The sequence below is a fragment of the Microcaecilia unicolor genome, chromosome 1 (genome assembly GCF_901765095.1).
Source record: "Microcaecilia unicolor chromosome 1, aMicUni1.1, whole genome shotgun sequence".
NCBI classification, from domain to species: domain Eukaryota; kingdom Metazoa; phylum Chordata; class Amphibia; order Gymnophiona; family Siphonopidae; genus Microcaecilia; species Microcaecilia unicolor.
In genome coordinates this window covers 714,694,359-714,718,237 of record NC_044031.1, presented here as the reverse complement: position 1 = coordinate 714,718,237, position 23,879 = coordinate 714,694,359, and the positions used below count along the sequence as shown (strand labels likewise).

General features: G+C 43.3%; 1 protein-coding gene across 3 annotated transcripts in view; it reads left to right on the top strand.

Moving 5' to 3' along the window:
- Positions 1-23,879, top strand: part of DMXL2 (Dmx like 2) — a 369,136-nt gene that overhangs the window by 289,749 nt on the left and 55,508 nt on the right. For all 3 annotated transcript variants that reach the window (XM_030189451.1, XM_030189445.1, XM_030189458.1), the window contains 4 exons: positions 1,598-1,779; positions 3,011-3,141; positions 4,525-4,610; positions 22,659-22,860. In XM_030189451.1, coding sequence (XP_030045311.1) covers positions 1,598-1,779; positions 3,011-3,141; positions 4,525-4,610; positions 22,659-22,860 — 601 coding nt within the window. The remainder of the gene's footprint in view (positions 1-1,597; positions 1,780-3,010; positions 3,142-4,524; positions 4,611-22,658; positions 22,861-23,879) is intronic.

Here is a 23,879-nt window from a genome sequence, read left to right as displayed (position 1 = left end):
CTCCCACCTCAGGATCCCAGGTCCCTCTTTCACTCAGGGTGAGCTGGTTCTCAGTATGCAGATTTATGCAAATTAATCTACCACCCTTTTCTGCTCAGGGTGACCTGCTTCTCAAAAAGCAAACACAGTCAGGTTTCACCTCTCAGGCTATTTTCATACACATCTTTATTCCAGCCTCTGGGGCACACTTCTTTTAGCTTAAAACACTTTCACAAGCTTAAACAGTTCTTCCAGCTTAACCATTTCATTTCTTCCTACTCAGTGCAATCTTCCATTTTAAACATTTCTTCTTGCACAGTTCAATGTCCATAGATTTCTTCCCCCTGAGCCCTCTCACACATCCCTTTGGGCTCAGTACTAACTCAGTCCCCGGACACACAGTCCCCGGACCCACAGTCCCTCTTCACTGTTCTAGACACACAGGCTTTTCCTCTGGGACACACAGTACCTCTTCACTGTTCTAGACACACCGGCTTTTCAGCTGGGACACACAGTACCTCTTTGAACCCATAGTTCTTCTACCTGGCACTCTAGGGCCTTCTTCCCCCAGCCAGCTTCCTTCTTGGGAACACCCAGTTCTTCCACCAGTCCAAAGGGCTCAGCCAGTACTTCACATGGGGACCTCCTGCTTCAGCTCCCAGCTCTCCCCTGCAGCAGCTAGCTCTTCCTCTCCCTCACCACTCAGGTGGGGTCTTAAGTCATTAATGGCCAAACAGGACCCAGCCCATAACCTGCTGCACCTGTTTCCACCTCCAGGACTCTCCCCGGTCCTAGCGACCTCCCCTTACTGGCTCCCTTCAGCAACTCACCAGCCCTTCTCCCTGGACATTTTAGGGGGACAGCGCCCTCTAGGGGCCTAACCAGGGTAGGACAGCCTCTGTTCTGAATTTAACTTTTCTTGTGTTCTCAGATTGAGCAGAACTTACTGTGTCTACTTTTATGGTGGTCTTTGCTTTTGTGTCTACTAGAGTGGCTTCTTAGATCACAATTCAAAAATCAATTATCTCTGTTTCTAAAAAGTAAAATGCTGTTTCCTGATGTCATGAAATACTCTGAAAAGAAAGAAGCACTTTATCCTTCTCCATCATGGGATTCTCCAGTTAGGGAGTACTTAATTTTTTCCCAAGTTCCCCTGAGAATGCATAAATAATTTTCAGTCTTTTAAATATGTCTCTTACTTTCTCACATTTTGTTGGCTTTCCTTGAAGGGTTCAGTTGGGGCTATTTTTTCTACCTCCTCAAGAACATAAACCATCTTGAGAAACATCATTGTGAAACCTTGTTTTTTAGAATGTTTTTCATGGAACATCATTCTCTGTCATGTTTTTCTTTTTTTTTTTTTAATTTTCTTTCTTTTCTTTTCGTTTATTTACTTGTTTGTTATTGAAAACTTTTACAAAAATAAGTTAATTTATTGCACACACACATACATACATACATACATACATATATAGGGAAAGGTAAAGCTAAAACTAGTTTAAACTGAAAAAAACCCAAAGCACGGATTGTATGCCAATGGCAGAATCTGTCATCACATCACAAGGACACATTGGCAGACAGAGAACGAACCAACATTAACTAATGTTTTTACATGTAGCCCCTCCAGTCCCTTCAGAAGAAATTGATAAGCATCGTCGTCGGTTTAACATGAGGATGTTGGTACCTGGAAGGCCAGTAAAAGACAGTGTTGCCCCTCCACCAGTGCCTGCAGAAAGACCATCATATAAGGAGAAATTCATTCCCCCGGAACTTAGCATGTGGGACTATTTTGTTGCAAAGGTAAGAAATCTCATGTGGCATGACAGTTTTTAATCATGTATGAAACTAAAGGTGAATTCTGCTACTCTGATACAGAGGATACAGATTTCCTTCTTGCGCTTCTATAATACAATGTAAACGTACTGGATTCTATTTTGAAAAGAATCATTTAAGGGTCCTTTTACTAAGCCACGTAAGGCTCTACGCACGCCCAACATGCGCCAAAATGGAGTTACCACCCGGTTACCATGTGATTCTTGTGGTAATTTCATTTTTGGCGTACATCCAATACGTGCAACCAAAAAATAATTTTTATTTTTGGACGTTTGCCAAGTGGCATTTGGTGTGCGTAGGTCATTGCCACCTGGTTACCTCATGAGACTTTACCGCTAGGTCAATGGCTGGCAGTAAGATCACAGACCCAAAATGGACGCGCAGCAATTTTGATTTTGTCGCACGTCCATTTTCGTAAAAAAATTTTAAATAGGGCTTTTTTACATTGCGCTGAAAAATGGATTGGCACATGCCCAAAACTCGTGCCTACACTACTGCAAGCCATTTTTCAGCGCACCTTAGTAAAAGGACCCGTTAGGTCTTTTGCACACTTACATTGGTCATACACGCTTTCTGAAAAATATCAGGTCAACGTTTAGCCTTCAGCAATCAGCATTTTGTTTTTTAAATACTGTCCACTGTGGATTAAACTAGACCCATGTATTAGGTGCTGGCTCATATCTAGATACCAGCACTTTGAATATCCAGGTCTTCTGAAGTTATCTAGGTCCTACTGATATTCTGTGCTAGTTCACGGATAATGGTCCTATTTGCCTGGGTAGTTGTAACGTCCTGCTCCATCCAGGCACTAATCGAGGAATGCCCCATGGCAATTTGTGCTGAATATTAGTACCAAACCCAGTAAGCATGTTTTAAGTGGGCAGGAGCCCTCCTAACCAGTTAAATCAAGCTGAATATCAATCCCTAAGCATGCAACTCAACCGGTCACTTCAGTTTATTTTATTAAACTAGAGCCCACAGGCTGCAGCAGATAAGTAATTCTAAAATTGTTTTCACTGCGCCAAAAAGAATTTGAGGGGTTGGTCAATTTTCCTCAGACGGTATGAAATATGTTGGTAAATGGTTTCTGAATATTGTCTCTCCCCACCTCCACCCCCGCCTATCTTGAATACAAGCATTCAGAAGTGTCACATTTGGGACAGCTCTGATGACTAGTACGTTGTTCTTTCCATTACAGCCATTTCTTCCCTTATCTGACAGCGGTGTTATCTACGACTCTGATGAAAGCATTCCCAGCGATGATGAAGAGGATGATGCCTTTCTGTCAGACACACAACTTCAGGAGCACAAAAATTCAAATTCTTACAGGTTAAGTGAATAGCACTAATTGATAAAAAAAATATATATATATTTGTGCTTATAAAGTTCCTTTCATATCCAAACAAGATGGTAGAGTGCTTGGCAGGTTGTTTTTGCATTTCAGAAGCATGTATAGAGCCATCTCTGGCGGAGGTCAAGCAGCACATTTCTGACACTTTCTATGGCTTGTAAACTTCTCAGAGGGAGTTGAGAATACCATTGTAATTGCCCAAATATAATTGAATAAACTGAGGCAAAAGAATATAGAAGTGATTTGTCTAGACAAGCCTAGTGGCTCAGTATCAATGCTGTGCGCTACTGTGGAATTATTCCCTGGCTCAGTTTTCAAATCAGGCCACCTGCATCTCAGGATGCCGTGGAGGCAGCCTTCACACCCCCATGGAGGATGGAGTAATGGTTGTTTAGGGGTAACACGATGTGGTGCCTTTAGTGATCAGATTAAGAACAGGGGGACAGTCTTTTAAACATGGAAAAACGTCCTGAATGGTTTTGAATGAAGGTTTATGTTATCGGAGTCCCTGCACTGATTTTGATTGAATTGGAAATAAAAAGGAGAAGCTACCTGGCTAATAAGAAGGAAAAAAAAGAGAAATGGCATGCGTCTGTCCATAGGAAGATATTCATTGTGCTATTTCTGTTTTGCCCTCTCAGAAGCCTTTTCTCCAACTTCTTGCTTTCCCATCAATGTATTTTTTATGGGTATGTGAACTTTTTGTTTCAAACCGTGTCCACCTTTGACTTTATGAATAATTGACTTGATTTTGTTGAGAGAGAATTCACCTTTAAGGGGCATTTTACCACATTTGTGTTCACTGTGGAAGTTGCTAACTCTTATATGGCAGCCTGACTCCTAGTGGTAGTACTGTGAGACTACAGCTAAGGGTCATAACTGCCATTTTGAACCTGGAGCCGCAAGGGATAGGAGTGACTTAGGGATATGTTATACTCCGTTCCAGTGGACCACCATGGATTTGTTCAGGTATGTTGGGAGTTGCTGGGGGGGGGGGATAGAGGAGGGTGCAGCTTTACTACAGCCCTGGCCCCTTTAAGATGAGCATTGGGCTTCAGGTCAGTGGCCCAGTGCTCCTGGGCATGAAAAATAATGTGAGCTTTGAAGAGGACTCCACTTTTAAACTCTATTAGACAGGTGTCAAAAATAATAGTGAAATTCCAAGACTTACTGGCAAGAATGACCTGAGATAAATCTGACTTAATACAATGTTATAGTTAAATATTTTAAAAGCATTAAACTGCTGAAACAGTTCTTAAAAAATTGAGTGGGGAGGGAGACACAGAAGGCTTGGAAGTGCAGAAGATTGAGTTTTTAATATAAAAATATCTAAACATGTACATGGATATTGCTTTCTGCAGCTGGGCGCTGATTCGTTTGGTGATGATAAAACTGACCCTTCATAATGTGAAGAACTTCTTTTCCATTGCTGGGCTGGAATTCTCTGGTGAGTATAGCATTCGCCACTCTCCTGTTCCTTTCCTCCAAAAATTTCACACTTCAGTCGTAAATACCGAGTTCATGAGCTTCTAGAGATGGCTGCTGAGGCTAGTGGCAGACTTTGTCCATCAACTGCTGTATTTACAGGAGTATCTCATCCTCTGTGAAAACCTGTTCTGATAATACCCTCAGCAGATATAGCAGTGAACAGGAGAGTAGTCTGTCAGTTTGTTTTGCTGAGTGTTTGTCTGAATCTTTGTTCATGTAATGCTATCTTAATTGTCTATATTTTATTGCAGTCCACTTAGTTGTAAGTAGTATAAAAATCAGTGAATAGGTATCAGCTGTATTGAAATTATGCATTGTTACATAGTCGCAATCTATGGGTTAGAGTTATTAATGTGCGCTACTGCATTAGCATAAGCTGATGCCATTAACCCCTGAATTCTATATATGGTGCCCAAATTTGGGCACGCTGATGAGAAGTACATGCACATTAATTGGCTAATAAGCTCCTAATCATCAATTGGGTGCTAACAACCAATTATTGATAACTAGTAAAAAAAGGCCCGTTTCTGACACAAATGAAACGGGCGCTAGCAAGGTTTTCCTCGGAGTGTGTATGTTTGGGAGAGTGTATGTGAGAGTGACTGTGTGAGAGACAGAGTGAAAGTGTGTGTGTGTGTGAAAGAGAGAGTGAGTCTGGGTGTGAGTGTGTTTGTGAGAGAGTGTGTGTGTGTGTGAGACACAGATTGTGAGAGTGAGTGTATGAGACCAAGCGAGTGTGTGAGTGACTGTGTGGCACATAGTGAGTGAATGTGATACAGTGTGAGACAGAGTGTGTGAGAGTGTGAGTCAGAAAGACATTGTATATGAGAGAGAGTGTGAGCCCTGCCCTCCCAATCCATGCCCATCTGTCCCCTGCCCCCTCCATTCATCCTTTTCCAGCAATTCCCCTCTCTCCCTGAGCCCTGCCCTCCCAATCCATGCCAATCCATGCTCCTCTGTCACCTGCCCCCTCCATTCATCCCTATCCAGCAATTCCCCTGTCTCCCTGAGCCCTGCCCTCCCAATCCATGCCCATCCATGCTCCTCTGTCCCCTGCCCCCTCCATTCATCCCTTTCCAGCAATTCCCCTCTCTCCCTGAGCCCTGCCCTCCCAATCCATGCCCATCCATGCTCCTCTGTCCCCTGCCCCCTCCATTCATCCCTTTCCAGCAATTCCCCTCTCTCCCTGAGCCCTGCCCTCCCAATCCATGCCCATCCATGCTCCTCTGTCCCCTGCCCCCTCCATTAATCCCTATCCAGCAATTCCCCTCTCTCCCTTCCATGACCCCCCCTCGCATCCATGCTCCTCTCTCTCCCATGTCCCAGCCTGGCCCGCCCTCTTCTCCCCCCCCTTCGCATCCATGCACCCCCTTCGCATCCATGCTGTCGTTTCTCCCCTGCCCTCCCGCTCCCATTGTTCAACTTTACTGCCCACCCTCTTCTCTCCCCCCAACTTCTTTTTTTTTTTTTTCTTTTTAAATTTACCTCCGTGGCGGTTCCGGCAGCGCAGCGTCAGGGACGGAGGCGGCGCTCCCGACGTCTAGCCTTCCCTTCGCTGTGTTCCACCTTCTTCTGACGTCATCCTTGATGTCAGAAGAAGGCGGAACACAGCGAAGGGAAGGCTAGAGACGTCGGGAGCGCCGCCTCCTTCCCTGACGCTGCGCTGCCGGAACCGCCACCACGGAGGTAAATGTAATATAATAAAATGCACCGTGCGTGGTTGCGATCCGTTTGTTTTTTTTTTTTCCCGCCCTCGACGTCATGACGTTTGACGCGAGGGCGGGGCAGAGACGGCTGGCTGGCTTCACACCATGAATCCACGAACCCTACAGCCAGGGAGTGTTTGAGTGACTTCAGAACGTTGTCTTCAGAACATTCACGGTGCGTTTTATTATATTAGATTGGCACTCAATAAAATTTGTGCACATATCTCTGGCTGTGTGCTATTCTATGAGGTATCCTCTTTAAACGGAATCATTATTATATTTAATGGAGGGGGTTTCTCATAAATAAATCCTTATCATTACCCGGCTCCAAATGCTCCTTATGAATATCCTTATATAATACTTAAAGGCTACTGAGTATTGGGTCCATCAGATAGCCATGTCACCATCATTCAGGCTTTGTATATGAGCCAGGCATTTTGTTATGGTGGGCATGTATTCGTCATTGATTCATAGTTTTTAATATTTTTAACTTTCTACTTTCACCCATTAGCTTGAAATTTCAATATTCAATCTTATAGTCAAAAATACACTTAGCTTAAATGAACTTTCGCTATTTCGCTGTTCTTTTTTTCTTTTTATTTCATATAAGAGTTATTCATCTCGGAGACATCTTCTGATCCGACATGAAATCATGTTTCACACAAAATGCTGTGTCAAGGAACGTCTCCTCTACGTAAGCTGGAAACGGATATGTTTCCAGCTTACGTAGAGGAGACGTTCCCTTGGCACAGCATTTTGTGCGAAACATGATTTCATGTCAGATCAGATGATGTCTCCGAGATGAATAACTCTTATCCTATATAATAAATCTCACCTCCAACGTTCTAACGCTGCCTGGAACCGTGGGTCCCTCGGAGGTGGTCTGCTAGGTGCAGTAGATAACACTGACGTCATACATCCCACACTGGTGATCGAATCCAATGAGTGGCACGCGAAAAAAAGAAAAAAAAAGGCTTGAGACTGGCTGCCAACCTCCCGAACCTCACACGCACACTAACCGCCCTCAAAAAAACAAGCAGCCTACAAGACTGCCACCCTCACGGAGCGCCGTCCCGAACCTGCCGTACTCCTCAAAAAAAACAAAACCGCTGACCAGACTGACGAGTCGCCCTCCCGAACCCTGTCACCCTTCAAAAAAAACAAACAAACAGCAGCGCCCTCAAAAAACCAAGCAGCTGACGAGGCTGCCACCCTCACGAACCGCCGTCCCGAACCTGCCTCTGTTTCAGCTGTTTCTAGGGCAGGACCACAGGAACAGCTGAAACACAAGCGGAAAAAAAAACGTCGGAAGCGGCGTCCCTGTGTGCAGGAGGCTCCCTACCCCCCCCCCCCTCTTACCGGGGTCCCAGCGGAAGCATTGAGGAGCAAGCAGGCTCAGCGAGTCTGCTACCTTCCCTACTATTCCCTCTGAGCTCTGACTCTGGTCCCGCCCTTGCGGAAACAGGAAATGAGGGCAGGACCAGAGTCAGAGCTCAGAGTGAAGAGAAGGGAAGGCAGCAGACTCGCTGAGCCTGCTCACTCTTCAGTGCTGCCGCCGGGACCCCGGTAAGAGAGGGGGGAGAGGGGGGTTGGCAATTTTGGAGGGGGGGCGACGTGCACGTTGGGGGATGGGGAGGGAGGGGGGACTGGAACTCGGAGGGAGGACAGAGTGAAGGAGAGTGACGGAGGGAGGAAACCATGGAAATCGGAGGGGAGGAAAGGGGACCATGGAACTTGGAGGGGACAGAGGGAGAGAGCGAGGGGGGGGGAGGAAAACCTTGCTAGCGCCCGTTTCCTTTCATACAGAAATGGGCCTTTTTTACAAGTAAGAAATAAAAAGAAAAAAAGAACAGCGAAATAGTGAAAGTTCATCTAAACTTAGTGTATTTTTGACTATAAGATTGAATATTGAAATTTCAAGCTAATGGGTGAAAGTAGAAAGTTAAAAATATTAAAAACTATGGATCAATGACGAATACATGCCCACCATAACAAAATGCCTGGCTCATATACAAAGCCTGAATGGTGGTGACATGACTATCTGATGGACCCAATACTCAGTACCCTTTAAGTATTATATAAGGATATTGATAAGGAGCATTTGGAGCCGGGTAATAAGGATTTATTCTATGAGGTATGGCATCTAACTCTACTAGCGAGTAACCCAAAAGTGCCGTGGCCATGGGCGTGTCGGGGCATTTTAGAACGTTGCACATGTAGTTATAGAATAGTGCCTCAGCACACCTAATTTGGGTGCCAGCATTTGCACCGTTTCAGCGGTCTGGTGCTGAAAGTTAGGCGTGGCAATCAGCACTAAGTGCAATTCTGTAAAGGGTATGCGCCCTTTATAGAAACACTTCCCCCCATCTCAGTAGGCCACCCCCCGCTACATTGTATCGCAGAAGCACAAGAAGGAAAGCTGCCCGAGAGAGTTAGAGGTTCAGTGGGAGCAATGGGGGCAGGACCGAGGCCCACTCGCTCCTACCCCTTGTGGCAGCCTCTTGTGGTACTACACAAGTACATTGAGAGGTCGCAGCACCCATCTTCTAGAGCTGCCGTAAGGAACAGGAGTGAGTGGGCTTCTCTTCTGCCCCATTGCCCTCACTGGACCACCAAGGAGCTAAGGTGGGTCCAGAAGGCCTACCAAGATGGGAAGGAAGGTGATCTTCCTGTTGTGGACTGGGAGGGGGAGTGGGTGGAAGGCTATTTTGGGGGGTGGGAGGGGGTTTCAAGGGGAAACAGCAATTTTTTTTAATATTTATTTTTTTTGGAAAGGGGGGGGGGGGTCTCTGCCAGTATTCAATGCCAATTCATTCATAGCTTTTGATCTGTCCTAAATTTACCCACTTAGCAATTCATGTCCCGGCACTGAATATTGCCAGCCACCTCATAACCACTGGCTGCTTCCCAGTGCTGCTCCCTGTACCACCCCTGACCTGTTCACTGTTTTTTATGGGGCTAGTCAGAGCCGATATTCAGCAGCACTGCCTTGTTTAAGTGCCGTATCCACAGTTTGGCGGCCAGGAGTGATTTAAGTGGACTGGAGCCTCTCCTGCCCACTTAAATCTCTTTGAATATTGGCCGATCTGTTTTTAGGAAGCCACTGTTTACGTGTTTAGATCTGCAGCACGCAAAGTTTGGAAAGGGACGTGGTTTGGACAGGCCATTAAAGTGTGTGTATATTCCTGATTTTACCATAGCAATATGTGCATACTCAAAAAAATAAATAAATAAATAAAAGCTGGACCTGTTCTGAGGCATATTTGTTGCTAACTACTCATTTGGACCTGGGCTTTGCATCAGTGATTCAGGGGACAATTGTACTTAATTCTGTGTTACTACCTGACTATTTCATAAGTGGTTTTTTCCCCCACTTAGCTCCTTAGTTAATTCTTCCTGAGTCTCCAATGTTATCACATCTATTGTAGATGTGTAGATGCTAGAACGTATTTACACGTAAAGAATACTGAGTGATGCTGCTCTTCCTTTTTTTTTATTAACCTGTTCCCTTGTATAATGGCTGCTCCCGCTGTGTGTGCTGCCAAACAATATGTATTTCCTGTGTCCTTATAGGCATTTTACAAAAGACTCCATGTTCAGTGAGTCTTTTGTAAAATACTTCACTAATATAAATCCTCCAACTCGGATATTTTTTCTTTTAGACACTCTGTGCAACATCAGGCTTCACATTCAGTTAAAATTTTTCTTATGTTTATATCTTCTATAGCTGATCATTTGTAGTTGTGGTGAATGAAGGGTTATTTTGAAGTACTGTGTGTTTATAGATATATATAGATAGATTCTGACCCTCTAATAGAACAGAAATTAGCACATGGGCACTGTTTATTCCCCTCTACAGAGAAGGTATGCAACTGTGGCACATGCTGTTCTTTTCTCTTAATATAAAACACGAGTTTTTAATGATTAAATGCACATGAATTCCTGCCATAGAATTTAGAGCAGATCACAACTTGTTACTGTGAATAATCTGTTTTCAACTAACGGAGGCCATCGTCGCTGCAAGTTCTCTTTGATAATTTGAAACCATCCGAACTGCATGTTCTTCCATTAATGCAATGAAATCAGAATTTCTAACGATTGCCCCTTACTCACAAAGTGCTTTCACTCCAGTAGTTTGATGTACATACTGAAGCTATCAGCAGTCTGATATTCAGCCACCGTGGTTACAAGCTTAAGTTAAGCGCCATCATTTAACTTAATCTGTATATTCGGCTCAGCTATCTATGTAGAGTAGTTAGCGGTGCTGAATGCATGAATAGTGCTGTGACAATGTCATTTACCAGAGTGTTTCGCCCAAAAAGGGCTGCGTCAGGGGCTATAATGTAGAATGGGAAAAAATATCCAACGGAGTATTGTTAACATTAATCTTCAAAAACATATGAAAGAAAAACCAGCACGACAGCAACTCCTGTTGTGTACCGATGTCCAAGAGGCGCTTCACTAATGAAAGAGTCTATACACAACACATAAATACACTGTCAAAATATGTAAAATAACAAAACCAAAAAAAACAAACCATGGATAAAATAAACAATTGTTAGGATAGTAAATAAAATTTCAAACAAGCACAATGATTTAGTATCAACATAGAATACATAAAAAATACATCTATAATCATGACAGTGATGGTAAAGTCATAAAAATCTTAAAAATTCTGATATATTGTCCTTTTAAAGAAAAACTTTTATGAATTCATATATAACAAAAAATACAAATACTTTAATAACTATACATAACTTTAAAACTTTTTATATGAAATCAATGATTAATTTAACACAATATCTATATAAAAAATACATCTATATTTTTGAGCATGATAATGGAAACTTCTAGACATATCCTTCAATGGACTGTTACATAACTTAAAAAGCAAAAAAAACAAATACTTAGGGCCTCTTTTACTAAACCACGCTAGCGATTCCCGGCACGCCAAATAAGATTCCTCGTATTTGTCTTACGGGAATCGCTAGCGAGGATTAGTAAAATAATCCCTTAAATAGCTATACACAAATCTATAAATAAAGGATGACCAGAGTAAAAAATAACCAGTTTTAAATACTTAAATACACAAATCCATAAGTGAAAGAATATTGAGACTGCTTGCTAAAATGGGAAACACAAAGAGGGGTATTTTTGATATGACGTCTAAGTCTAAACGTCCAAAATCCGAATAGGAAAGAAGGTCATGTTTGAAAAAAGAAAAAGTGTATATTTTTTTTCAAAAATACCATTTCGAACATGCTTCGAAAAACGTAGAAAATCAAGCCATTGGGATGTAGGAGGGGCCAGCATTTTTACTAGACTGGTCCCCCAGATATCCCTGGAGATCAATGAGACACCTTAGGGGGCACTTAAGATAAATGCTCCCAGTTACACATCTCACCTGTCAGCTGATCCCCTGCAAAACCCACTAACTCCAACTGTATGCCACTACAGTAGACCTTTTGGGTGAAGGGGACCACCTATATGTGGGTACAGTGGGTTTCTGGTGAGTTGTGGAAACTGTGAGCCCTCCAAAACTCACCAGAAACCCACTGTACCCACATATAGGTGTCGCATTCACCCAGGTAGCAGGAGGTATGGGCCCGGGTCAACCTGTCTGCAGTGTACTGCACCTACCACTAGACTACTTCAGGAACTTGTATGCTGTTCTAATGGACCTGAGTATAACATCTGAGGCTGGAAAGTAATGTTTTTAATCACTTTTTGGTCAGTGACCAGTGGGAGAGTAAGGGGAGGTCATCCTTGATTCCCTCCAGTGGTCATCCAGTCATTTAGGGCACCTTTTTGTGCCATATTCTTTCTAAAAATAGGTCTAGCACAAAACGTTCTAGTTTTAGTCCTTGATGGTTTGGTTTTGTTCCGTCATGGCTTAAAAATGTCCAAGTCTGAGGAACACCCAAATCCCGTCCTTCATACGCCCCCTTGAGATTTGGATGCACTGCAGATGAACAGCATAGAAAAACCTCTGAAAAATAGGTTTGGAAAATACCAATTTAGACGTTTTTGTGAGAAAAACATCCAAATGCTCTTTTATGCCACTTTTTAGACATTTTTCTCTTTCAAAAATGAGCCCCAAAGTATTTTCATGTGAAAGTGAACAGATACACTATAAAGAGGATAATGAATATCCATCAGAATAGTGGTGTATCATTAACTTCTTTCCCCTCTATTGATGTTGAAAAAAATACGTAATTATACCCACGTATGAAAAAATGTAAGCTTGATCTTAAAAGTAAATATTATGAAAAATACAATACATCATTAAATTCCTTTCTTTTTTTAAGGTCAGTAAATAAGCACATAAGTAAATAGAATAAATAATTAAAAGACACAGTCTACTATTGAAGTCTCGCCTGTACTTGGATGTGTGAACACCTTAGTTGTAACATTTCCTCAACAAATAGAGCAATTACCACAAGGTAAAATGTCCCATCAACTTCCTGTTCACAGTGGTGTGGACAACAGGCAGAGCAGATGGTGCTAGCACATCTTTTAGATTTCTTTGTCTTTTATAAGCCACCAGTTCTTTCTCAGAGAAGTGTGAAATTCCTCGTATAACATGGCAATGTTTATGAAGTGTTTTAACAAGTTCATATGACAAACATCCAAGTACCGGTGAGACTTATGAGCTACGACACTTTTCTAACTGCAACTGCAAGTCAGGAGGAGTGATTTTACATAGTGGTCTGTCCTTGTGGACTTTATACATTGGAAAGGCTAAAAGATATTTGAGATGTAGGATTATAGAACATAGGAGTGCTGTCATTTTGAAGACTGCAGAGAAACCTTTGGTTTATCACTGTGTACAGTATGACCACCTGTTCAGCTTAGGTTTCTAGTTATAAGCAAACCTTCAGTCTCATGGCGAGATACTGTTGGATGTCTTGAAGTGCACAGGGGAGCTTGAGGTCTGAATGTTGGATTTGGAAGACACTACTCATACTTACCAGCATGGTCTCATGGAGCTCACCCATCAAGTGAAAGAACAAGCGGTCAAGTTAGATGATATGGAGAATTGATCGAGGAGAGATAATCTTCACTTCATTGGTTTTCAAGAGTCGCTTCTAGAGAATCATCTGGCACACATCTTGGAAGAATGGATAGTGGCTAAGTTTCCTGCTGTACATGGTGCACAGCCTTACCGATTGGAGCATGCTCATTGACTTGGTCACAGGCAAGAGGGTGATGCTCATCCTTGACCTATCATAGCTAAATTTCATAGCCAGTGGCGTAGCTAGGGTAGTTGACACCCGGGGCTGGTCATTTTTTAACACCCCCCACCCCAAATCCAGTACTAGGCATATCGAGAATACAAAACACTCAGGACCTATAGCGCAATTCTACCATGCCATAAGCAGTCATTTCTACATGTCACACAAGTATCTTAAACGCTACAGTGAGCACTAGAACATCAATTCACCTATTGTAAATCGAAAACAGACAGATTAGTACAGATCGTCGATCCTGCACAGTCAATGCCAACCGAAAGCCATGTCTTTTTCACAAACACAGATACACCCTAATCCACTATAGAATAAGTAATCATAAACTTTCTATTTAGACAAAAATTAAACTGAACCCCCGATGCCAGACTCTGCATACAATGCAACACCACAGAAAATGTCTCCTAGTACTGTGCAAAATATAATGACAGCAGATGTAAATTTGAAAAAAACCTAAGAAATACCAATCACCACTTTACAAATTAACAAATAGAAATAAAACAAATATCATTTTATTGGACTAGTACATTTAGCTTTCAGAGGCCAAAACCTCCTTCCTCAGGTCAATACAGTATAGTGCTGTTATAGTATCCTATCCTGACCTGAGGAAGGGGGTTTTGTTCTCTGAAAGTTAAGTCAAAATGTATTAAAAATTAGTCCAATAAAATGATTACCTTATTTATATGTTCTGTTTATAAACATTATTAACACATAAACACAGATACAATACTATACCCTAAAGCAAAAAAATATATATTTTATTTACAGTTTGTTGTCTCTGGTTTCTGCTTTCCTCATCTTCTTTTCACTGTCTTTCTTCCATCCAGCATCTGTCTTCGCTCTTTCTCTGAAATCCAGTGTCTGCCCTCTCTCTCTCTGCCCCTTCCATCCACCATCTGCCCTCTTTCTCTCTCCCCCTTCCACCCACCATCTGCCCTTTCTCTCTGCCCCTTCCATCCACCATCTGCCCTCCCTCTCCCATCCATCCAGGGTCTGCCCTCCCTCACACTCCCCCCCACCTTCCATCCAGGGTCTGTCCCCTCTCTCTGCCCCCTCTTTCCACCTGCACCTAATTCCAGTTCCAGCCCACATCTCCCACCTGCCACCCTTTTCAGCCCCACTATCCCACCAGTCCCCAGCCCTTTTCTCGCATCAGTCCTGGGCTTCAGCCCCCAGCCACTTCTCCCTGTCCACTTTTCAGCCCCTAGTTTCAACCCCAGCCCTTTTCTCTCACCAGTCCCAAGCTTCAGCCCCAGCCAGTTCTCCCTGTCCCCTTTAAAGCCCCCAGTCCCCACAGTTTCAGCCCCTGCCCCTTTTCAGCCCCCAGTTCCAGTTTCAGACCCCTTCTCCCATGAGCACTTCCCTCCCCAATCCCCATTCTCCCCTCTGAGCACCCCCACCCCTCCCCAATCCCCATTCTCCCCTCTGAGCACCCCTCCCCAATCCCCTTCTCCCCTCTGAGTACCCTTCTGAGCTCCCCCACCCTCCCCAATCCCCTCTGAGCACCCCTCCTCTGAACTCCCCCACCCCTCTCCAATCCCCTTCTCCCCTCTGAGCTCCCCCCGACCCAGTCCCGTCCCCCCTCCATTGAGAGCCACAGAGCCCTCTTCTCCTGCTACCGCCTGCCTTTTTCTTTTTCTTTTTTTAAATCCGTGCAGCCACACAGGCAGTGCTTTGCGTCTGCCCTGCGTGTGCTGTGAAAGAAGTAAATCGCCAGCGCTGGCTTCGGGCCTTCCCTCGATGTCCCGCCCTCGAGGAAATAGGAAGTTACCTCACAAGAGGGCGGGACATCGAGGGAAGGCTCGAAGCCAGCGCTGGCGATTTACTTCTTTCACAGCACACACAGGGCAGACGCGAAGCGCTGCCTGCGTGGCTGCACAGATTTAAAAGAAAAAGGCAGGCGGTGGCAGGAGAAGAGATGCCACGGAGCACCCCCCACCCGCGAACACCCGGGGCGGACCGCCCCACCCTTGCTACGCACTGTTCATAGCTATACCCAAAAAGTGGAACTCCTGCACATGTATAAACAGAATCGAAATGAGGCTAAATATGAAGATTTTCATTCACATTTTCCAAGACTATTCATTAACCCTAAAGCCGGAAAGCCTTTACTCCTGTTAGCATTGCGCTTTCAGAAAGAAAGCAGCAATTCCTTTATCCAGCGCAGCTGAAAATGTTTACTGATGGTCGCTGGAGAACCTTTACTTCTGCACAAGATTGGCTTAACACCTGAATGGTGACTGTTGCTTCCCAGTACAGAGTTTGTCTTCTTTTCTTGTGAGGGATGTCTGCTGACAATCATGTGGTTGGGAATCTGACCTAGCAAATTATGGCATTATGGAAACTATTCATATGTCTATAATGTTAGTCTTGCCTCAGTTACTAAGGTTAAGTTTGCTGTTTGTTACTTTTAGGATGCCTTGCCTCACTGTTTGTTCTCTGATGGAGGACAGGGGTAACACCATGGCATCTCATCGTAATATGCCTTCATTTCCCTGGCTTTTGAATTGGTAGATTGTAAGCAGATTATTGCAGGGGGGGAGGTTTGGGGAAGGGGTTGGGGACATGTTTTTAATTCGTTGCACTATTCTGTCCTTTGTGTATCTGGGTCATTGCCATTTTTTTGCTTGCTGTTATCCTAGGTTTATATAGATGCTGGGCTGTGGGGACATGTGAGCTTATTTTCTGGGAGTTCTTGGATAGGGCTAGACACCCAGAGCTTCTCCTTTTATTTTGGTTATCACCTCAGCACTTTGTGCAAGGTTCTATTTGGTTACTGGTAATATACGTCTGTTGTCTTGGAATATATCAGGGGTAGCATCTCCAGTGAAGAGTGGAGGGGCATAATGGAACGGGGCGCCCAAGTTTTCATGAGGGCTCCCTCGCAGGACGGCCCCGCAAAGGGGCGGGGAAACCCATATTATCGAAACAAGATGGGCGTCCATCTTTTGTTTTGATAATACGGTCGGGGACGCCCAAATCTCAACATTTAGGTCGAACCTAGAGATGGTTGTCCCCGGTTTTCGAGCATAATGGAAACCGAGGACGCCCATCTCAAAAATGACCAAATCCAAGCCCTTTGGTCATGGGAGGAGCCAGAATTTGTAGTGCACTGGTCCCCCTCACATGCCAGGACACCAACCTTGCACCCTAGGGGGCACTGCAGTGGACTTCAGAAATTGCTTCCAGTTGCATAGCTCCCTTACCTTGGGTACTGAGCCCCCCAAAACCCACTCCCCACAACTATACACCACTACCATAGCCCTAAGGGGTGAAGGGGGCACCTACAAGTGGGTACAGTGGGTTTCGGTGGGTTTTGGATGGCTCACACCTGGGTCCGCGTGCCTGAAGTGCACTGCACTCACTAAAACTGCTCCAGGGACCTACATACTGCTGTCATGGAGCTAGGTATGACATTTGAGGCTGGCAAAAAAAAAAAATTTTAATTTTTTTTTGGGGGGGGTGGGGGGTGGTAGGGGATTTGTGACCACTGAGGTATTAAGGGGAGGTCATCCCCGATACCCTCCGGTGGTCATCTGGTCAGTTCGGGCACCATTTCACAGCTTGGTAGCAAGAAAAGTCGGTCAAGTGCTCGTCAGGGACGCCCTTCTTTTTTCCATTATCGGCCGAGGACGCCCATCTGTTAATCACGCCCCAGTCCCGACTTTGCTATGGTGCCGACACGCCCCCGTGAACTTTGGTCGTCCCCGCGACGGGAAGCAGTTGAGGATGCCCAAAATCGGCTTTCGAGTATGCTTATTTGGGCGACCCTGAGAGAAGGACGCCCATCTCCTGATTTGTGTCGGAAGATGGGAGTCCTTCTCTTTCGGAATTAAGCCTGATAGTGAGTTATTATCCCAAATCAAATATCATAAAGTGGAGATAGCATGTCCGCAGGAAGCTAAACTTACTGATGCAGAGCATCTTAAGCTTAAAACAGACTGGGTTGGTGAGGTATATTATTCATCCACTGCGCATAGGCAAAGGGGAGTTGCAGTTTTGATGCAGATGCACTTTGCCTGGTCAGGTACAGGTCTTGTCTAAGGATGGCTATGGAAGATACTTGTTTCTCCATTAGGATTAAGGGGGTGGAATTTAATCTTATGGCGGTCTGTGCACCACATGCATATGAGCATGCCTTTTTCAAGAGATTGGTGCAAACAGTACTGGCTCATGAAGCTACACTCATGCTTCTAATGGGTGATTTAAATCAGGTGTTAGATCCCACAATGGATAGGACTTCCTCCCTGGCGGAAGAGAGGGATGGTTTGGGCCTTTTAAACATATGGCTTTTCTCTGTAGCTAGCAATATATGTCGTATCAGTGATTTGTTTCGTACAGCACAACACTTTTCTTACACTTCATTGGAGATTGGTTTGGGACGCCCCTATCATTTTAGTTATTTACGCCCTCGTTGCCTAAGATGGGGCATTTAGTGCCATACCTTTTCCTGTATCAATCTTTACATCATACGTTGGTTTGGTGAACGGCATGGGGTCACTTTTTCTACTACCCCATTGTTGCCTTACATGGTAAAGGAGCCTTTTCCCTGGGTTATACATCCCTGGTGTTTCAGCAGTGGGCAGCCAAGGGTCTCATCTATATATACCAGGTGGTTATGGATGAAGGTTTGTTGCAGTCCTGGTCTGCTTTGCAGTCTTAAATATGTATTGAGGAATGTTGATGTATTTGCTTACTTAGTTACGACATTATGTGACATCTTGTCGCAAGTGCTGCTTACCTCAGCAGTTTGAGAACTTAAATGAACTTTTTTGTTTAGATGCCCAGCACTTGGTACCCTTACATGGCTATCATAAGTATTTACAAGAACATGAATGGGAAGTGGACTGTGCTTCATTGCTGAGGACTTGGATGGCAGCTCTTCATGCCGATATTGCAGTGGAACATGTTCAGCAATATCTGCATACTTTGTGGGCTTGGACTATGGATGTGAATCATTAGGAAACTGGTTACAAGGTTTTGTTTCGTGTGTATATATATATATATATATGGCTCCTTGGTGGGCTTATCAGGTGGGCCTTAACAGGACGGGTGTCCATGGATTCATCAGTTCTGGAAGAATATTTTTCTACATATGGGACTTATGTGGCATGGTACCTGACATCTGAACTCTTACAGCTTGTTTTGGATTTTTTATCTCTCATCCAGTTCCTAGAGGCTTGAAGGGTTTTTTGGAAGCGGGCTGTCCTGCTGGGGCTTAAAGTCATTTTATCGCAGTGGCTTGTGCCAGCCCACCCTACTTTGTCTCAGTGGTGCTCTGTACTGATCCATCTTTTATCAATAGAGAGGATGGATATTAAGGATTGAGACTCGAGGATTGGACATCTACTAACCTTGACATGGGAGCCCTTTTGGACAACATTACCACTTGTGGTCCACAGCCTTATTTGGTTAGGTTGGATGATGCTTACTGTTGGATGGAAAATTCTCTGGCAACTTAGTGGACATTTGGAGGGAAGTTGGGTCTGGGTGGGTGGATGAGACTGAGCATTTGCCTTGGAGAATTCTGTTTCTCTGTCACTGTATTGGCTGTTTAACGTTGAATAAAGATATTTCTTAAAAAATGAATCTTTAGACCCTTCATCAGTCTTTAACTTAGTCACCAGATTTAGCTCACTCGCCTAACTGATATTGACATTTGGGACTTGATAGACTGCCTTTCTGTGGTTTTTGCAACTATATTCAAAACGATTTACATTGTATATACAGGTGCGTATTTGTACCTGGGGCAGTGGAGGGTTAAATGACTTGCCCAGAGTCGCAAGGAGCTGCAGTGGGAATCGAACCCATTCCCCAGGATCAAAGTCCACTACACTAACCACTAGGCGGCTACTCCATTCCATTTCCAGAAGAGTTCTTCAGTGGTTCTCTTTGTTGCTTAATGAAAGAATATTTCAGATTAGCTTCAGCTCTCAACTTTCTCCTGAGCATTCTCTGAACTGTGGTGTCCTGTAGGGCTCTATGCTTCCGCTATTTCTTTTTAACATATTTCTAAGACCAGTCACTAGTATGGTTCAGTCTTAAGGCATCATGGCTTTATCATGATGACTGTGTCCAACTTGTGGCCTTTGTTGACCCCCTTCAGATTGATTTGACTACACTCAGTATGTTCCTTGAAACAGTAGACTTTTGGTTAAAAGAGAATCATTGAAAACTAAATTCCTATACATTTCAGGCATTATGGATTACTGCAAGGTTCCAATAAAATGCATTTTGACCACCCGGTTTCTCTTTCTGGCTTCCTATTTGACTCAAAATTCATTTGAACAGCAGATTCCACGTTGTACAGTCTTGCTTCTGTGCTCTTAGACACATTTGTGCTAGTCACTCATATGTGGATGACTCAGCCATTCACACTCTTAACCACGCTCTTTGATTATTGTAACTCCTTATGCAATGAGCTGCTGAAAGCAAATCTTGCAAAAAAAACTGGTATGCAAAGCTCAGAAGTTAGATGATGTTACCTCCATTTTGATTGAAAATCACTAGTTATCCATTTTATACTAACTCACAGAGCCTTGCATTCAGGCTGTCTTCTCTCTCTCTCTCTCTCTCTCTTTCTCTCTCTCTTTCTTTCTTTCTTGCTTCTTGTCTCCAGTTCCCCTTTCCCCTCTGCTTGTCTCTGTCCTTGAATTTGATGGCATTCCTTTCCAAGTTTTTCTCATATTTTAGTTATTATGTACATCGCCTTGTTATCCCTATGACAAAAGGCGATCAATTAAGTAAGAATAAATCAAATCATTATTCCCACTAGATCTCTTTGTTTGCAGCATAATTTACTCTTGCTTGGGTCGCTGGTATTTGCCCAACTTTTATGATAAATGGTGCTGCTAGCTGAGTAACTTGTGCATTGTTAGGACTAGGGAGCAGACCCAGCAGCAGTTTTTTGTTTTCTTCCTGCTTTCCTTTTTCTAGTTTTAATTGTTTTATTATGCATTGCAAACCGCTCTAATATTCTGTGAAGGACAATTCTATAACTAGGCAACCCACATTTACACACCACTTGAGCATGTAAATGTATAGGATACTAGCACTTTCAGGAAAATAAACTATCTTTAATTGAAATATAAATTTATAAAACAAAGTTTAAAATAATACAAGCACTTTTTAGACATGAGGAAGGTGTATACTTAAACACATAAATGGCAGCAGGGTGACTAACTGGTATTCTGTAATGGCACATGTAGTAGCATAGGGGTCCTTTTATAAAGGTGCACTAGCGTTTTTAGCACACGCTAAAAATAAATGGCTGCTTAATGCTGCAGACGCCCATATATTCCTATGGGCGTCTCTAGCGTTTAGCACGAGCTAATCATTGGTGTGTGCTCAAAATGCTACCGTGCCTTTGTAAAAGACCTCCATAGTGCGTAAATCAAGGGGGGCATTCACATGGATGGAGCACGGAAGGTGCATGTGCAGGGCTGCCACTTAATGCATGCAATTATAGAATGCTGTCAGTTATACGTAGCACTGCTATATTTACGCAACTGTAGATATGCCAAGTCTACAGCTAGTGTAACTGCAGGTGTGTACATGAAGACCTGCCAACATATTCTAGAATACATTCTCACCACATGGCATCAGGGCACCTAAAGTAGGTGCTCATTTATAGAATTGTCCCCAAAGTTTGAACTGAACTAAGGGGCCCTTTTACTAAGCCATGTAAGCACGTGTCAATTTTGAACTAGCGGCCGGCTACCGCTAGTGGCCCGGGCAGTAATTTAATTTTCTACGCATGCCTACTACGCTCTCCGGAAAATTTCTGGCACGCAGCGCTAACCGGGCAGAAATCAGCATTGTACGGGTGCTGACGATTACTGCCCGGTTAATGCATGTGACTTTACCACTAGGTCATTGGGTAGACCGTAAGGTCTCAGGCCCAAAATGGATGCGTGCCAATTTTTATTTTGCCGCACGTCCATTTTCGGCTTAAAAAAAAAGCAGGCCTTTTTTGCAGGTGCCCTGAAAAATGGACTTGTGCGTGTCCAATACAATCGTCTACACCAGCGCAGACCACTTTTCGACGCACCTTTGTAAAAGGACCCCTCAATGAAAGTAAAGCTTCTGGCATTACTGGCCATCAAATACTCTAGTGCCAACAGTATATGTTCTGCATGGGTGTTTGTGTTGTGTTAGAGCATCAGCTGAGTTCAAATCAATTGTCGTAGCAAGTTAGTTATAGACTTTGATCAACACTTAAATTGGATATTACCTGTTAATTGACCCCAAGGGGAATTTGTAAGGATAGGGTAACTCAATAACACATCAAAACTGGTGTCTTTGAGTTACATTAAATTCTAAGGTGTTAAAGAAGTCTATTCTGTGCTGGTTTGCTGTCATTCCAGCCTATATTATCCAGATGTGTGACATCGCTAAGCTGCTCAGGATTTGATTCTGCTAGATTTTGTAGCCTCGTTTTTCAGAATTAACAGCACTTAGGAAGTGTTACCGTTCATGTCAGTAAAAACCCCAAGGATATACCAGATAAAAGCAATGTACTTCTCCAGGGAGACAGTTTACTATGGATCACTCAGACCAGAGTATCCTGGCAGTGGATATCATATTATAGCATAACCCAGGATTTAGGGATTACTTCCACTGTGGTGATAGTCCAGTCACCTACTAGATTGAGAGGTGTGTATAATACTTTCAGAGATGGCATACATTATTTTTAAGGTCCATTTTAAATGATTTATTAGAGTGATGTTAGATACTGCAGTAGACCAGTGCAGTAATTTGCAATTTATCTGAAGTATTAAGAGCGGAGTAATCTGAGTTTACCAGAAGGCAGTGAGCAAATGGGGTTGCATAGTGTTACAGATGTAGGAGTTTGCATTCAACCTTTTTCTTAATCACAGTGTCACTAATTAGCAAACAAATAAGAAATGAGTAATCGTGATCACTATGTGGAATTCTAAAACAAATTTCTGCTCTGCACTGTAAGTGGGATTTTCCATCATCAGCTGTCTTTTAGCAGTTCTAATTCTTACATATGTCAATAGCATTATAATTCTGATTCCTACTGATTTGCAGATCTGCCAGTGACATCGCCGCTGGGCATTGCTGTGGTAAAAAATCTGGAAAACTGGGAGCAGGTCCTGCAAGAGCGCATGGACCAGTTCGAAGGCCCACCACCAAACTACATTCAAGTATATCCCAGTGAACTTGCTGTTGGAGCAGGACCAGCCATACTCCGTCACAAGGCCATGCTGGAACCTGAAAACACTCCATTCAAGTAAGAAAGACAAAGCTTCTGGGGGTGGATTACTCTGACTTACTTTAGGTCAGTGCTACATATAAGTAATGCCATACTGGGAAAAGACCCAAAGGTCCATCGAGTCCAGCATCCTGTCCCCGACAGCGGCCAATCCAGGTTAAGGGCACCTGGCAAGCTACCCAAACGTACAAACATTAATTCCTGAAACAATGCCTAATATCTGGCAATTCAGCTCAGTGTATGATACAAAGAAGGTTAAAGATGGCTTTGTTTTAAATTTCTTTATTGAAGTTATATAAAACAATACCAGCGTCTTCAGTACATTCACACAATGATCAATGAAGTCACTAACATTGATGTTGCAGACGTATAGAGAGAACATGGTCCAAAGCCAAAAACACTGAAAATTGGAATAACTGGAGACATTTATTAAAAGAATACAAATACAAAATTTAAAAAGCCAAATCTGCTTACTGCGTAAAATTCATTGGAGAACACTCACTAAATACAATAAAACTTTACACTCGCCATTAACCATTACCAATGAACCAACTCCAACTGCTGACCAACTAGCAAAATACTTCGTACTGAAAATAATTAAAATTAGGAAAGAAATGAAGGACTCTTAATATCAATATAGAAAAATGTTAAAGACTCCCACCAATTCTTTTGCGGGCCTAACAGCTGATAGAATTTGGTCATCTTTTCCCCTACCCTCTCCAGAATTAGTTAAACACTTCTTCAGTAAATGTGCATCTTCACAATGCATTCTAGATACCTGCCCTAGCTATCTTCTGAAGTCAGCTCCTGAACAATTTGTTATCTCATGGCCTGTTCCCTGAAGACAAAGGCAACATTATTTTAACTCCTATTTAAAAAAAACAAAAAAAAACTTTAGAACAGCAGGAGTGAATTCTCTAATTACAGACAGGCTGCCTCAATTCCACATCAACTTATGGAGTACAGTCATACCTTCTCCATATTACATAGTTCTCAATCCAGATTTAGACCATCCTTCAGTACTGAAACTGTACTAA